Here is a 16620-nt window from a genome sequence, read left to right on the forward strand (position 1 = left end):
ACAAGAAATACCATTTGTGATCTGAGGAAAAATAGAGATATAATTTCTTTTATATTTATATGTGTTATTAGAGTTTCAATGATATAGTCTATTCCCTATTAAAAACTGTATCCCAGTGAATAATCTTACAGAGGGTAATTTTTACTCCCATCTGAGAGCTTTTCTCGTAAAATAGAGTAACTGTCAGTGCTTATCAAATAATTTAATTCATGCCCTTTGCAGGATAAGTAATTTAGATAACATCCTGTATTAATAAATTTAAAAAATGAGAGTAAGAGATTTGCTAAATACCCTTTTATGAAGATAATGGATAGATTTTAACATGGATGTTCTGAGGAAGCTTTGAGTTGACAGAGAACACAGTCTGAACAACAGAGCTAAGAAAGAGTCTTAGTGGTTGTACAACACAAATGTGAGTTTGGCTTTTGTTTGAGTGTAGAAGTATATTTCAGTACTAATCCTTCTCAACTCCTCTTTGTAAAGTGTCCAGAGCTAGGGGTGTTTAGCCTGGAGAAAAGGAGGCTCAGGGGAGACCTTGTCACTTTCTACAACTGCCTAGAAGGAGGGTGGAGCAAGGTTGGAGTCGGCCTCTTCTCCCAGGCAGCCAGCGACAGGACAAGAGGAAATGGCCTCAAGCTGCACCAGGGAAGGTTCAGGCTGGGCATCAGGAAGAATTTCTTCATGAAAAGGATTGTCATGCATTAGAATGCATTGCCCAGGGAGGTGGTGGTGTCACCATCCCTGGAAGTGTTCAAGAGATGACTGGACATGGCACTTAGTGCCATGGTCTAGTTGACAGGGTGGTGTTCGGTCATAGGCTGGACTCGATGATCTTGGAGGTCTTTTGCATCCTAAATGATTCTGTGTTCTAACTACTTGCTTGTCAACGTGATAAATTATTCAGGGCTATGTTAAATGGGGAGAAACACATTGCTGCTAATTTGAAATTTCACAGATTATGCCTCTGTGCACGGAGAACGTTCCCTTCCTGCACTTGGTTGCTAACAATGATCCCAGTGGATGTGCTCCATTGCTGTCTTTCATTGTGTCAGTGAGTCTCCTGTCATCTAACCAATATGTGTGTAAAAGATCTATCTGCCTGAACTGTGTAAGAACACTTCAAACACTCTAAAGTCATAAACCTAAGTCATTTCTCATTTTTCTGTTTCCCTTTGAAGTAAGCAAGGGATATGTGGACCTGGCTTTAATTTAAGTGCTCTGCAAGCTCATCAGGAACATTTTGGCCAGGGTCATCTTAATAGTATTCTTTTCAATCCTGTGTTTGCTTTGGGACAATTTCAGGGAAAAGTGTCAAGTGTATCTGTTTAGAGCTTAGTGCATACTCAGGTTCGAGCCTTGTGGTGGACCTCAAATGAGGCATAGTAGCAATTGGCATTTGCTTATCAGAGCTTATTTTTGGATTCATTTTTAAATTAGGATGTCTGTCAGAAAAGATTTTGTTTGACCAAAATTGATTTCATGGAAACATTAAGGAAGAAGGAACTGCAAGACTTTTGGCAGGTCCACAAACTCATGTGCTAAACTCATTTGTATTTGCTAAACTGAAGCTTCCTGCATCACAAAGGCCATCAAGTTTAGGTTATTTTTGAAAATAAGTTGAGTAGTTTAGTCACCGTTGAGAAAAGACAACTGGAAAACCATCTTTGGTTGCAAAAGTGCTTCCTACAGTATTTCTAACTTCTACCTATTGTTATTCCATAGGTTGATGGGATACTGTGCCTGGCTGACATCCTCACTGATAGCAGCCATTCTGAAGCTACTCATGCAGAAGCAGCTGCAGTAATAGCCCAGATCACATCTCCACACCTCACGTTCACTCAGCATCTCAGCAGCTTTCTGGAAAATATGGAAGAAATTGTGACAGCACTTGTCAGTAAGTTTTCTGCAGGACTTCTGAGTTCAGTTAAAAAAACAGGGCAGGACTCTTTCATTAGAAATATTCCCTAAATAAGGTTTACCATACTTCCCTTAACAGACAAAATAACAATTTTAAATTTTGAACCAGAGAATTCTGAAATTGCGTAATATTTTTTACTCCAGTCCACATTTGAATAGAATTTATGCATGTTTGTAAAAATAATATATGTGTGAAAATCTACCTTAAGAGCCTCAGGAAAAAAAGACTCAGCAAAGCGTTCTCTTGCCTGATGTTTATCTGTAAAAGAGCAATATTAAGAGCTGCTAACCTTCATGCCTGTTCTATTTTCCAAATTTGCTAGAACTCAAGCTCACCACTACATCTGCATTTGTATGACAATTCAGAGGAAAAGTAGTGTGTCGTATAATTTATAGGTATTGTTAAAAAGAAATAAAAGATCTGTCTTTCTTGTCTAGGCCTCTGATCCATGATTAAAAGAGACAAAGGTAACAGCAAGATTTTTCTTAACCTGGGTCAGTGAGGATACTTTAGAAAAACAAGATGACATTTCTCATTACTTTATAAAGAGAGGAATATCTTATTTCTGGCACTGTGCTCCCTCCCTCTCAAATACCAGAAGCTTTCATTCAGGCATTCTCTTCTCTCTAGTTTGGAAATTCAGTTTCCCAGAGCTCCACGTCAAAATGTACTGTTTGGGTTTTCTAGTTTGATTTCTCATGTATAATGGATCAGTACATTTGGATGTTTTTCTAGTGAGCCCAGTGGTTACAGTTAGACTGCAGCATTTCAATTTGAATGCATGTTTTTGTGTTTGGGTTTTTGTTTTAAATAAGAAAAAAAGAGTAGTACCTGTGTTTGAGGATTCTGCAGTGCCTGGGAATTATCTGAAATGTATTTAGGAATTCTTCAATAGGCCCAAACAGAACTAGTGATGCAAAAATCAAGGGAACAGTTTATTCCTGATGTCCAGCAACAAATGGAGAAGCTTTTGCTGTGACACTGCCCTGAATCCAGCAGGTGGAATTAAGCTGTGCTGAGCTTGATTCTGTTGTAGCTAGAGGCATCTGTCCTGATTTGTTTCAGATGATTTTCTGGGTTATTATAGTGTACCAGAGCCAAGGGCCAATCTGAACAGCCTATCCAGAAGGCATTAGCTGGTGGATCATTTCCTCAATTGTTGCTGTTTAAGTTCCACAGGAATTTTAGTGATATATATTCTGCCCAAGAAATGTAAGCATTAAAAATGGAACATGTATAACTTTGCAAGAGCCATTTCAGTAATCACACACCAGTTTCCTTGTAATATTTATAACTCAGTAATTGAATTACTGTAATATGTTCAATTTTTAAACCATGCAGAAATCCCATTACCAGGTGATTCACATCTTAGTTAAAGTACATATGTACGAGAGATTAAAAGGTAGCTGTCTCTTCAGCACTTCTTATTGAAGTTGAAAAATATGCACGATGATTTTCGACTACAGAGAATTAGATTTAGAGATAGGCAACATGTATATGTACCTTTCTCTAAAGAAGAGGATGTATAACAGAATTATTCTCTTATGGAGCATTTACTGTTAGCTTTCTGCCTCCTGTATTTAAAGCTTTATTTTGAACAACATGCAGTGAAATATTCCCAATAGAATGGTATATTAGGTAGAGCATATAATTCATTAGAGGTTGTAGTAAAGTGGGTGTTGGTCTCTTCTTCCAAGTAACAGGTGATAGAACAACTGTAAATGGCCTCAAGTTGTGCCAGGGGAGTTTTAGATTGGATATTAGGAAAAATTACTTCATGGAAAGGGTTGTTAAGTGCTGGGAAATGCTACCCAGGGAAGTGGTTGAGTCGCCATCCCTGGAGGTATTTAAAAGCTGTGCAGATGTGGCACTTGGGGACATGGTCTAGTGGTGGACTTGGCAGTGATGGGTTTGGTTGGAGCCGATGATCTTACAAGTCTTTTTCCACCCTAAACCACTCTATGATGTTACATAATTGAAAAAAATCAACTTTATTTTTTGTTTCCTCTTTATCTCAATGTTTATGAACTTGATATTTGCTAATAAGATCACTACTGCAACTTGCAGATGCTTAAATATTGCCTTTAAATGCTGCAATAAAGGAATGACTTTTATTCAGCTTATTTTCTGCATTCCTAGAACTGTGCCAAGAAGCCTCATCAGGTGAAGTTTTCCTGCTGGCTTCAGCAGCTCTTGCCAATATTACTTTCTTTGATACCATGGCTTGTGAAATATTGCTCCAGTTAAATGCAATGAAGATTCTCCTAGCAGCATGTTCCGACAAACGCATAGTGGATACTCCATATTCTCGGGATCAGGTGAGGAATTTCTCAGCAAGCCACTGTCACATTTGTGTAAAAGCCAACAGATTTCAGCACTGTGTCTGTTTTGGCACAGTCAGACCTAAATTTCTTTCATGTATTCCTTTCTTGGTTCTTTTCAATATATGCCTCTTTCTTTATCTGCTTCAGTTCCTTCTTTGATTTTGGTTTGTTGTGGTTTTTTTTTAATGAGCACTACAAAATACAACAACTTGAATGTGATTTCCAAAAAAAAAAAAAAAAAAAAAAGGTGCAGTTTCAAACATTTAAGATAGTAAATTTTTTTTTTCCATCATGAATTTGGCCAAACAGTGACACAGAGACCCAGAGAGGTGGTCGATCTCTGTCTTTGGAGTGGTTCAAAACTTGAACAGATGGAGCTTTGAGGCAAAGATATACATGGAGCCTAAATAAATGGTTGTCAGTTCAAAGAAGAATTAGCTCCAAAAGCTGAATAAGGATCTGATCCCCAGCCCATTGACGTCGGTGGGCTTTGGACCAAGTCCTCACTGCCTGGTAGATGGTTTGCAAATTTTTATTGGCAAATACTGCTAATGTACTTTTGCCTTTCTCTTTCCTTCTCACCATTATTTTAATTTTTTTTTTTGTAAAGGGACACAGACTACTTAAGGTCTGTGGTAATGCACGGATGAAATCAGAGGGAATTCTTTTGCTCCTCTCAGGAACTCCTATGCAATGGGGTGCTGCAGAGGCACTGCTTATTTGGCATCTCAGAGATTAATTTTGCCTCAGCAGAGTAATGTGCATGAGGCCTGAGGGTTCCAGCAGTCACTGCTGAGGGATGGAGGTTGGTACTCAGCTCCCTTAATCTACTTCTGTTCAAGAGACCTTGTGATTGTAACTAAAAGTCCATCATTCAGGCCTCACAACCTTCCCCTTCACACCTCTGAAGTAGCCAAGAGATGACTTATGGTAGATTTAGGATCTGCACTGTCAAAGAAGGCTTTGTTCACCCTTAACCAGGAGCCAGGCCTTGGAGATTAAGGCACAGTGGACCCTAGAAACTAATTATTGGTGTTCTACAGGGGTTACTAGGTAACCTAGCTTATATTAATAACACTTACTAGTTTTTCAGCTCAAGACTGTGCATAAAAAGATAGAATTAAGCCATAATTACTGTGTTGCTCTTTGGGCAAAGTCAAGGATACCAGCTGTGGTGTTGACATGGCTGGGTACTATTACATATGTAGAATTCCTCAAGTCCTTTTTGTTTTATTCCTCCCGTATGCTCTCATAGTTTTGATTTCCGTATTTCTTTATGCCCTCATCTGAATTCTGCTGTCACCCGTGAGTCTGCAGTTTGCTGTGAGGGTAGCACACCAAGCCCCTTCTTTTTATGAGGCAGGCAGACATTGAAAGAAATACCTATGACTTTTTTTAGGTGACAGACTTGTTCCAGGCCTTTTACAACCTGCAAGCTGCAAGTTCATCTCACTAGCTGGATGAAAAGCAAACTGAATGGCATCCTTCCAAGAACTGATGAGATTTCATCCCTCATAACCCCTCACCTTCCATCTCAGAATGAAAAACTAGAGCAGAAAGGGTGATATTCTTTGTGGTGTGCTGCAGGAAGCTTCTGAGCTGACTCCTTGGCTCCTGCAGCAATGGGAAGTATAAAATCCTACCTTGGGGTCTTCTTTTATTGAGCACTGAATGTCCAGCTGGGATCTGAGTGCTGCTCATCTTGTCTTTTAAGAGCTGCCAGTCAAGAAGTTTTGGTAATGTGGAAGTCTTCCTTCAATTCCTGAACAAGTGTGTGTTTGACTAAATTGCTCCCCTTGTTTCAGTCCTGTATTTGGGGGTGGGGGTGGTATCTGCCAATTATGGAATACATTGCCTTTTAAATTGCCCTGAGCCTAGTTGCAATGAGGAAAATACTCTCACCTGAAAAGAAAAAAAACAGTACAATACTATATTTTTATAAGGCTATCATAAATTGCCATTTTGGTTTTTGATTGTACATCCTTTTAGGTAACTAATGTAGTCAATATCTTTTCCCAGTATATATGTTATTATGTCCCAGGCAGTAGACATTTGCCTAGGGAGATGTACATTAAAGATGAGTAGGTTTGAAAATTTTTTTGATTCAAGATTTTATTTTGGAATATGCAAAAAATGTGAAATGTATTTTCATGGACTAATGTCCATTCTGAACGATTAAGTCATCCTGGCCAGTGAAACAGATGGTATGGAATTGAGTTATACTAAATGTTAAAACAATTAAACAAAGTAAGAAGATTCATAGCAGATGCAACAAAATATGGTCTGAATTATGAAATTGTATAAAAGAGTCCCTCAAACTTAAATGCTCTGTTTTCCATACAAAACTTTAATTGAAATAACACAGCTACTTATAGAAAACCACCTAGTATTTCCAAGTATATTACTACTTTAGCATTAATGCTGATTTAAGAAAGTTTAATTTGCTAGACTGAAGTGTGCTTTTCTCTGTAAGCCAAAAATGGGAGAAAGACAGCTGAAACGCAGGGAAGGAACAGTGAACTTTGTTTTCCTTTGTGCCATTTTATCTCATCTTAAATTCACACTATGTCCTTCTATACAGGACATAGAATTATTATTAGTTACCATCCTCTGTGATGGTACAAATAAATAACAGTCTTCCCAGGAGCTGGATGTCGGATACATTGTGTGTTGTCTGCGAGAAGTATTTTACTGCTCAAGCACCTTTAAAAATGTTCTGCCTTTTGACTTCTGGAAAGCTTTTTTGTGTAAATGATAACAAACATTTCCTGTCTTCACTATCTGAAAACCAACCTACTTCTTCTTTCAGTTCCAAGGCAGTGTTAGATTAGGTCAGGAAAGAAATCTAGAACTGAGAGATGGACTTACTGATAAACAAAATTATTGTTGTCCATTTTATAGAAGCATGTGACAGTTTCTGTAGCCAGCAACATTATACTGAGATTCCTCAGTATTTAGCAAAAAACATGGTATAAGTATTGTCATAAAGCAATATTTTCCAGATTCTTTAGTTATTTTCCATATTCTTTAGTCCCTTCTTTTGGGTCAAAATGCATACGAATGTACCATGTTATTTTTCTTTCTGCAGACAGTTATTTTCTGAAGAGGGGGTTTTTTACTTAGAGAAGTATAAAAATATCCTGTCAGAAGGGCTCATGCCTAAATTCAGCAGTGTAGTATATACAGTCTTAATGGAGTTTAAGCCCTGTCAGGAGAGGGGTTTAGCCAAACCCCTTATCATTCACAGTCTTCTTGACTTTAACCATCATCTTAGACTCTACATGGAAAAATATGAAATATGTATGTGTGTGCACAGTATGTTTATATATAATAAAACTTTTCTCTCTGCATTCCCACTTGTCTCTTCAGTGTTGTTAGTATTCTCACCTTACCTGTGAAGTTGTGGAGGTATAGCCTAACACTTTCTGATCTTCTCTTATTCAGGCAGACAAAGAATTAATGTGCAGTGAACACATCCATTTTAAAGTGGTTATTCTTAGGTCTAAAATCAGTGAATTAAGTTTCAAAACACTTTGAGGTGGAGAAAGGCTATTAAGTTGGAAGGAAAAAATGGAAATGGTTGCTGCTTTTTTTTTTTCTTCTGATAAATTCCTGTTTTCTTGGTATTTGGGAGATGCTGCTGGTTTTGTCATTTAGATCTTCTGTCTCACTTAAGATTTTAAATCCTCAATACCTCTAGGTATTTCCTCTAGGTTCCACATTTTTTCTCTGCTCTTCATCTTTCTTTTCCTTATCAGGCATTTGTGTTTTTTTTTTTTTCCTGTCTTTCCTCACTTTTTTCCTCCTTAAATGGAGATTGTCATGTCAAAAGGAAGTTAGAGACAGTTGTTACTTTAATACAAAGAAGTTTTGCTTTTTAAATATTTTTGAACCCCAGGTAAAACACTCTAAGAATTATGTTTCTAATGAGAAGAGTATTAACACTTCTTTTAGATTTCTTTTGAAAATCCCTGGCTGTATGAAAGAAACTTGCAGTACTACTTCTCAATGTGAGTTTCTTGAATACTGGGGAGTTTATTAACAAAGCCTCCACATATGGACAAGGTCATAAAAGGGTATCTGTACCATTTTCTTGCACAGGTCTCTGTTAATATCCAGCTCTGACATTAGTACCATGATCACTAGACATGTGGTTGGGATTGCCTTCCCTCTGAGAGGCCTGGCTGTGCACTGTGCCTGGTAAACTGTACATTAAAATTGTAGGATCCTTTCCAGTATTGACTAGATCACACTGAGAAAACGTGATTTAAACTAATATAACTAGAAAGAGAACAGATAAATTTAAAAAAATTAAGTTATTTAAAAAAGCTTAAGAAATCAAGAGAAACATGACTGCCAGTAACAAATGAAAAAATGAAAATTAGGCCAAAAGTCACCTGACTATCTGAATTTTAACCACACCATTATATTATTGATATCCAAATAAGTTTCCCATGCAAGACTGTGATAATAATTTTCCTGATGTCTTTTTTTTTTTCTTTTCAACTGGTTATCTCTTTCTTTTCATGCACTGTTGCAACTGCTGGACTCTGCCTAGCAGGCTGCTGCTCCCGGAGAGCTCAGCGAGGTTTCCTAGGGCCATGCAATCAGTCACATCCCTGAGTCCATTTCGGACAGCCCCTCCATCTGGCTCCGGCAGCCAGCAGCGTTACAATGCAGGGGTGGTAAAGAAGGCAGAGAAGGGTCTCTCATGAGGGCTTGAGATGGCTTTAATCACATCTTGTCCCCGTAATGTTCAGAGGTAGAGAGACCCCATGGTCTGAGTGCCGGGTGATTTTGTCAGGGGCCCAGGGGCGGTCCCTGGGTGGGGTTGGGGTACAGGAGCAAATAGGGAGAAACCGAGGGAGTGGCCAGGGCTAGGGCACAAGGGGGTCATGTGAAGTAGGAAAAGCAGTGGATTAACAGATCCCCACATCACACATGTGACCAGCATAAATAAATAACAGTACTGACTGGCATTATGTGGTCAGTGTTATGGGTTGTTATACTTCAGGGGTCCAACTCTCTATCTTAAGCGCTAAAATTTTTGAGACAAAATTCCTGCTTAGTTACAATTCTGCCTTTCCCATTTCAGATTCTATGCAGGATAAGACAATGTGCTCCCACTTGCAAAGCAAGGAGCTCAGTTGGAAGAATAAAATCTCTGCTCAGTTGAAGAACTAATTTGTATTGAAAAGCTAATTTGTACTCTGGGGAGATCAGATGCCTTAGGTGCCTTTGGCTGGTTGAACCCGTTTCAAAACATGAGAGGCTTTTCAACTCCTTGGAGGAAGTCTGAAAGATGGTTATTCTTTCCCCCCACCAGGTTTTAACCTGAAAGACAGAAAAAACTGTGGCCACTAACTCAGTCACTCTTCTAGTTATATGCCCTGGTTTATGGGATGTGTTCTTTCACAATGTGACCCATACAGGGTGCATGTCCTATGTGCTTTTTTATAAACAAATAATGTGAGAACCTGGATATTCTGCCTATTACTTATCTAGATTAGTCAGCAATAGGAAGTAAAGTAAATAAAAATGTAGTAAAGACTTCCTTTGTTCCAAAATATAAGTTTCCTACGGCTTTAGTCCCTGCTGCTATGCCTCAGCATGCCAAGAATACAGTTCCCTGGCACAGTCTCAGAATAAACCTAGACTTTGCAAGCAGATCCTGTCTCCAACCACTGTTATTATTTTATGGGGATGTTAGCTTCTTCTGCTCATCTAGGTGTATTTATGTCCTGTTTTCAGGGAGGAAAACTAAATTCCCTATCACAAATATGGCTATCAGAAGCAATTGGAATTATTTTCTCTTTTTAAGCAATATAATGCCCCAGAAAATATTTCTAGAGACTTCTTAGTGAAGTTTTTTTCTCCCAGTAGATAACATCTTGAAAGGTTTTTTCTCCCTCAACTTGCTGTAATGCCTGTTCTTGATCCCTGCTATATGTACTCTTTTGCTGTCTCCCTGTGGATGGATCTTGAATTGTGATGTTCTGATGATTTTAATTTACTTTCAGAAACAGAGACTCTGTCTTGCTTCTGAGTAGTTTTCAGGTGCCACTTTGTTTCTGAAGATGGGTATCTGGAACTTTGCAGGCACACTATCAGTTATGCTTATGTCATTTATTTGAGTGAATTACAAAATGCTCGTATAATATGTACAAAAATTAATATTACTTAGCAATCAATCAGCCTTAAAGGAGTAATTAACTAAGAGAATTAGCAATTCTATATTGATCTACTTTGCCACTTTATTAAATTACTTGCTAATTCTTTTTTTGAGCTTGTGTCTTTCTTTTTATGTCAGGACTGTTGATAAAAGCCTACTGAGCAGTGTGCCTTTATTATCAATAAAGGTATATTAGTATCACACCTTCCACCTCTGTAGACACCCCCCTCCCACAAATGAGGTAAGGGACCCTCAATTGTGTAAGATATTGGCCCTTTAACAGGCTAAAATATGTGCTTTCATCCTCCAAATCCTGTGGCATCTTTCTGCCTGAGTAGCTGGTTTCACAATAATGGGAGATACTTTCAGATCATCTTAAATCTCCCACTAAGGGAAAGTTATCAGAGAAGCCTTCTGTTTCTTAAGTATTCTTTAAGTTTAAATCTCTTTGATAGATTTACACAGATTTACACTTTCAGTGTATCTTATTTTATAGCAAAGCATTTGTATCTAGTTTTCACTTTTGCATCAAATATTCAGTACCTCTGTGCGCTGGTTGGTGAGCATTAGTTGCCATTAGTTGTTTAGAAAAGTGTTATTATAGTGTTAGTAATTACATATTTTAGCAAAAACAATTTTCAAGGTGACTGCAGTTTGAACAAAACTATTTTAAAGGTTTTTAATTACCCGTGTTTTCTCAAATTTAAATTGCTCTTGACAACTCAAATTTCTACAGTTTAGTGCAAAGCAGACTACAGAACTGAAAAGGAAGGTTTACCACTCGTAAATTCAATATGTGTGAAAGTCTTAGGGAGTGGAAGGAAGCTGCCAAAATAAAAACTAATTTTAAATTATGAAATATATGTATAGAATAACCAAAGGAGATCAGCACCACCAATTTTATAAAAATATATGATATTGTCATTTAAGAGAGGTATCTGTTTAATATCTGTTTACTTATTTTGCTTATAAAAACAGAGATTTTAAATTAGATTTCAGACTAATTTCCAGGGCAACTGCAAGACTAAGAAGATGATGCTGTATTGACATTTGAAAAATATGAAATAATGACACTATTTTTAAAGTTAATTTATTAAATAGGGAAATTTTCCAAGGACCTAAAGGCACCCTTCTGCCTCAAATATGTCTTTATACTCAGTTCACCAAAAACCATGTAATGATGAACCTTCGAAGCTTCTTGATCTTAGATGTGTTTTTTTAAGTTCTGAAGGTTAACTACTTAGTCTCTTGTGAAAAATCCTACTACTCCCAGTGAAATCTCTGCATGTTGCTATTTTGCTAAGTTGGTGCCCCTTCAAAAGGTGCTAAAAGATGAGCTGGTCTGAGAATTCCTTTGCTGAGCTTTTGCATTTTCCTGTGTCTCAGTGCTCCGTGGTTCAGGTGTGTAGAGCCGAGCACGCTGTAGCAGGCAGGTGTTGAGCGCGGGATGAACCCGGCAGGCCTGTTCCACTGGTTGTTTTTAGCAGTGGAACTCGTGACACTGACCTGAATCATCCATCTCTGATGGCAAAGAAATGTCATAGGCCTTCCAGGACCTGAAGGGAGCCGACAGGGAAGATGGGGAAGGACTTTTTACAAGGGCATGTAGTGACAGGCCAAGGGAGAACGGCTTCAAACTGAAACTGAGTAGGTTTAGATTAGATAGTGGGAAGAAATTCTTTGCTGTGAGGGTGGTGAGGCACTGGAATAGGTTGCCCAGAGAAATTGTGGATGTCCCATTTCTGGAAGTGCCTGAAGCCAGGCTGGATAGAGCTCTGAGCTACCTGATCAAGTGGGAAGTGTCTCTACCTACAACAGTGATTGGAATTAGATGATCTTTAAGGTCCCTTCCAACCCAAGCCATTCTATGATTCTATGCTGATTATTCATTGATCAAGTCTATTTTTCTGTGGTCTTCATTAGTACAGTGGATTTAGGGCTGCCAGCTCACAGAGAAAACTGCAGCAACCAGGTTTATCACACTGCTGTTTTAGAGAGGCACCTGCAATTCTTGATGGATTTGGATAGCAGGGAAAGGAGTGTGGACCAGCCTGTGTCAGTCTATCGGAGAGCACTGCTAAAACACAGATACTGGAAATGCATGGATCAAGATCCACCTCTAAAGCAAATCTGCCTAGCAGAGATACAGGTGCTGAGGTAGGGAATTATGCTGGATTCCCTGAAAAAATTTGCTTAATAGCACATCTACAAATCCCAGAGGTTAAGACATCACTAGCGTACTGGAATTAGTGGGTGGTTTCAGCACATTCCTTCTGCGTGGTAGGATGGCACTGGCAGATGACCAGGTCTTACATGTCCTGCCTTCAGGATATCCTCTTTCTTATACTTTGAGTTGACCACAAGTTCATTTCATGGCTTAGGAATACAGAAGAATTGCAAGAATCATAAATTGTGTCAGGTGCCAGTGCTTTGTAATCATAGAGTGTGCTCTTTTACAGGATTAATTACTTGAGCAAGTAATGAAATTGATATTAAAAATTGAAATTGAACAGTAGAGATTCCATGTTAGATGTCTTCAAGTCTTTCAATTATTTCAAAGTTATTTCAGTTCAAAAAGAGGTTTTAGTATCTTTTTTTTCCCAGTAATTTTCAACTATGAAATGAGGCTTAGGCAGTCACTTTTATCTGTATCTGTTTGTGTGCTCCATGTCTCAAAATAACCTCTGAACTGGTTTGCTGATTCAACAGGACTTTGTAGTTATTTTTGAGACTGCCTAAGGCTTTATGAAATTTGGAGCCAGATAATGGGAAGAGAGTCTAAGGTAAAGATTGCACTGTAAGTCTGGGTATCATTAGACAAAACCCCCCTAAAAATCTGCATCTAGAGATGTAGGGAGACATGCTACTAGAAAACATCTATTTATGTTTTTTGGTAAACTCTAAATCCAAAAGAGATGAGATTTCATTAATACCAGTACTCAGGGACGTGTTACTTTCTGAAATCAAGTCTACATTTGTTGAGTTTTCCTCTAGAGTGTTTACCTTTAGTAGGAAACTTCCTTGAACTTTGGAAATTTTCATGTAAGTTGCATGAACTTTAAAATAGGAAAGTGTAGGGGAAATAGAGCATTCAAAGTCAACTCTTTATTCTGCTTGCCTATTATACTTTTACATTATCCTATCTTGTTACATTGTTTATATCACAGGAAAATGAATTTTCTTGGGAAAAGAAAAATTATCCATATGGAGTGAGCTAATCCATGTCTTAACTACCATTTGAGTCCTACTAAGATTTTAAAAGATAATATAGGTAAAACTTGATGGTCATTGATCATAAGGGTCTTTTTTATACCCCTCTGGAGAAGGTTGCATACAAATCCATTAGGGTAGTCCATAAACCTTGCAAAATATGGGGGCCACATAATCAACACAAAGGAAGTACAGCTATAACCTCAAATAATTTTTTGGTGTCAAAAGATGCACACAAACTATTTTTATGTATGAAAATACTTATTAGACAAAATAAGTTGAAGCAGTGGAATAATTGGCATGTATTCAAATTGTGGTTAATTGAATTCTTCATCTGTGGCTTAGAAAGCCACATGGGGTACAGATTCTGCACAGAGGAAGCAATTTTCATTAACGGGATATAATTTAGAATGAGAAAACATATACACTCTGCCTGCAACACAGTTAATAATTAATATGGAATAAATACATAGACATACACTGAGTTACCATATTTCTACCTGTCACTCTAGAGTTTCAGAAACTCATTTGCATGCTAAGTAAGTATATTTATTCAGAGAGATGACACTGTAACACTGCCTTCCAAAGTGGAAGACCTTTATGTCATGGCATCGGAAATGAGTCATCCTTGTTTTTAAAAAGGCAAAGTGAGATCAGAATGATGATTTGATCTCATGCCTCCTTAGATCTAAGTTTGCTGGTTTCTGAACTGACACTGTACTGTTAAAAAGTTGATAACCATTTCCAAAATTGACCATTATTTTTGAGGCTGGTCAGTTTTCCTGAATTAGATTAGAGAAAATTTAAAACCTCTTAAGAAAGGATATTGTTTCTGTTTTGCATTCTGGCCATCTCTAGCATTTATTATTTGGTCTCTCACATATGCTGTTAATATTGAGATGTGTCTGCATGCAAAAAGCAAACTATTTGAAGGATAAAGAAGAATGTCTTGCCAGATGTGTGAGAAAGTATGTGATATCAATGAAGGGAATGGGGGACTGAAAGCCAACAGCACCACAGGGTCCAGGCTCTGTCAGTGGCTTGTTGCATCACTTTAAGCAAGTTGATTTACACCTAACCTCAAAAACAGTTAAAGTTTTTTGGGATAAGAAATTCTGTAAATCAAGATCTCAGAATATGCTTGTGTACATATCAACACAGAATGTGTTGGTACAAGCCTGACCATGGTCTATACCTCTGGAAAGGTATAAACAGATTTTTAAGTCCAGTTCCTTTTGAGATAGTGCCTTGACATGCACACCTTTCTTGACTTCAACAAAACTGAAAAATATTCCTTAAATATTCCCTTGAATCAAAGCTCAAAACTCCAGATCTCTTGTGAGGATTCTTAGCATTTCACCTGAACCGATTCAGCTCAATAACAGCACTCCCAGATGTTTGCCATATTTCTGCCATATTTATTTTATGAACCACAATGATATTTAATATTACTGAATTGTAGGACTAGACTTCATATTTCCTTCTCTTTTTAACAACAGGTGGTAACAATATTGGCAAACATGTCTGTGTTGGACCAGTGTGCTTCAGAAATCATTCAAGGAAATGGTATGTATTTTAGCTGAATTATATTTTTTCAATTTATTTTTGGAGAGTCTGAGTAGATGGGACTTACAAGGTAAAGGAGAAAGGCTTCACTGATAAAGCTTCATTTTACATCCTATCTCAGCTGGATATTGCACATTGCTGCAGGGCACAAAATGAGTCCTGGGGGTGGTTCTACATGACAAATAAAATGCCACTGTTTTAGGAAACTTTGCATTTGTGACCACATTGCTGGTGTTCCGTGTGTGTGACTTACTCCTAGATGCAAACCTAAGTAGTAAAAAAGGTTTCAACAACCTTTACTGTGGTAATTACACCATGTGGCAATTCTTACAAGCTGCAGGTCATCACCTGATGCTGAGCCGTGCATACCTGCATTTTGTGTCACTTCTTTCACAGGTGTTCAGAAGTATTATGTACTTATTACTATACAGCAATTGCCAGTTTTTTTCTCACACTTCTTTGAATACCACATTATGCAAAATTCACTATGTTGAAGAAATCCTGGGTGTTACTGGCACACCAGAAGTCCAAAAAGTTAATAATTCTGTGAATGAAATAGAGGAAGATATAAATGCTGTATTAATACACCTACCAGCAAATTCAAGGCCAAGAAATATAGTAAAACAGGTGCCTTTTTTTTTTTTTTTTTTTGGTGGGAAACATTAAATTGCAGTGAAAATTCATATATATTGCTTTGCTAGGCCAAGTAGGCCTAACTCATGCTAGGCACTGCAGTGGATTGTCAGGGACAATGACACCAGGTAAAATTGCTGTATAGACTTCATCATGGAAGTTCACAAGAAACATTTGCCCCCTGGCTTTTGAGGGGGTTTGACATTCATTCTTTGTGTAAAGTCTTTTTTGTGTCTGCCTAATGTTATAATAAGCAGGTGCTAGTCAGAAGCAACATTCTGAGAATGGTCTTTGAATGCTAGAGAGTTTAGATACTTTCTTCTCAACCCTGACTTTTTTGTATGCTGATTGATTATTATCTAGCTGCGTGGTTCTGATGATAATTCTCTGAATTATTTATGCAAATGTTCTAACAGTTAAAAATCCTCTGATGCTACCTGAGGTAATCTGAATGCCTAATAGCATATGGAGTCTAATAGCACATAATTGTCTTTACACTTAAAATAATCTAGAAAGGAGAAGTCTTTTTTTTTTTTTTTTTGTGGTACTACAAGAAGAGTGCCAACTCCTACAGGCAACAATAAGTTAGTGAAGCCAATTTGACATGGATGACATTGTCTCTTCTGGAGTGAAGGGTTAGTCGTACAGTAAACTTCAAGAAACAGAATGTAATCATTCCCTTCATTAAAGGATTCCTCATTCTGAAATACCCTTAAACAGTTTGAGAAGGAAACTTTTAAAGGCTTGCTTAAAAATATGTAAACAAACAAAAAATAATTACTTTAATTGAGACTGAG

The 16620-nt window shown here is 37.7% G+C and overlaps 1 protein-coding gene across 7 annotated transcripts in view; it reads left to right on the top strand.

Annotated features, from left to right (window-relative positions):
• Positions 1-16620, top strand: part of INSC (INSC spindle orientation adaptor protein) — a 125397-nt gene that overhangs the window by 102890 nt on the left and 5887 nt on the right. For all 7 annotated transcript variants that reach the window (XM_069016835.1, XM_069016836.1, XM_069016841.1 and 4 more), the window contains 3 exons: positions 1723-1894; positions 4058-4236; positions 15124-15190. In XM_069016835.1, the coding sequence (XP_068872936.1) occupies positions 1723-1894; positions 4058-4236; positions 15124-15190 (418 nt within the window). The remainder of the gene's footprint in view (positions 1-1722; positions 1895-4057; positions 4237-15123; positions 15191-16620) is intronic.

Source organism: Aphelocoma coerulescens, chromosome 5, assembly GCF_041296385.1.
Source record: "Aphelocoma coerulescens isolate FSJ_1873_10779 chromosome 5, UR_Acoe_1.0, whole genome shotgun sequence".
NCBI classification, from domain to species: domain Eukaryota; kingdom Metazoa; phylum Chordata; class Aves; order Passeriformes; family Corvidae; genus Aphelocoma; species Aphelocoma coerulescens.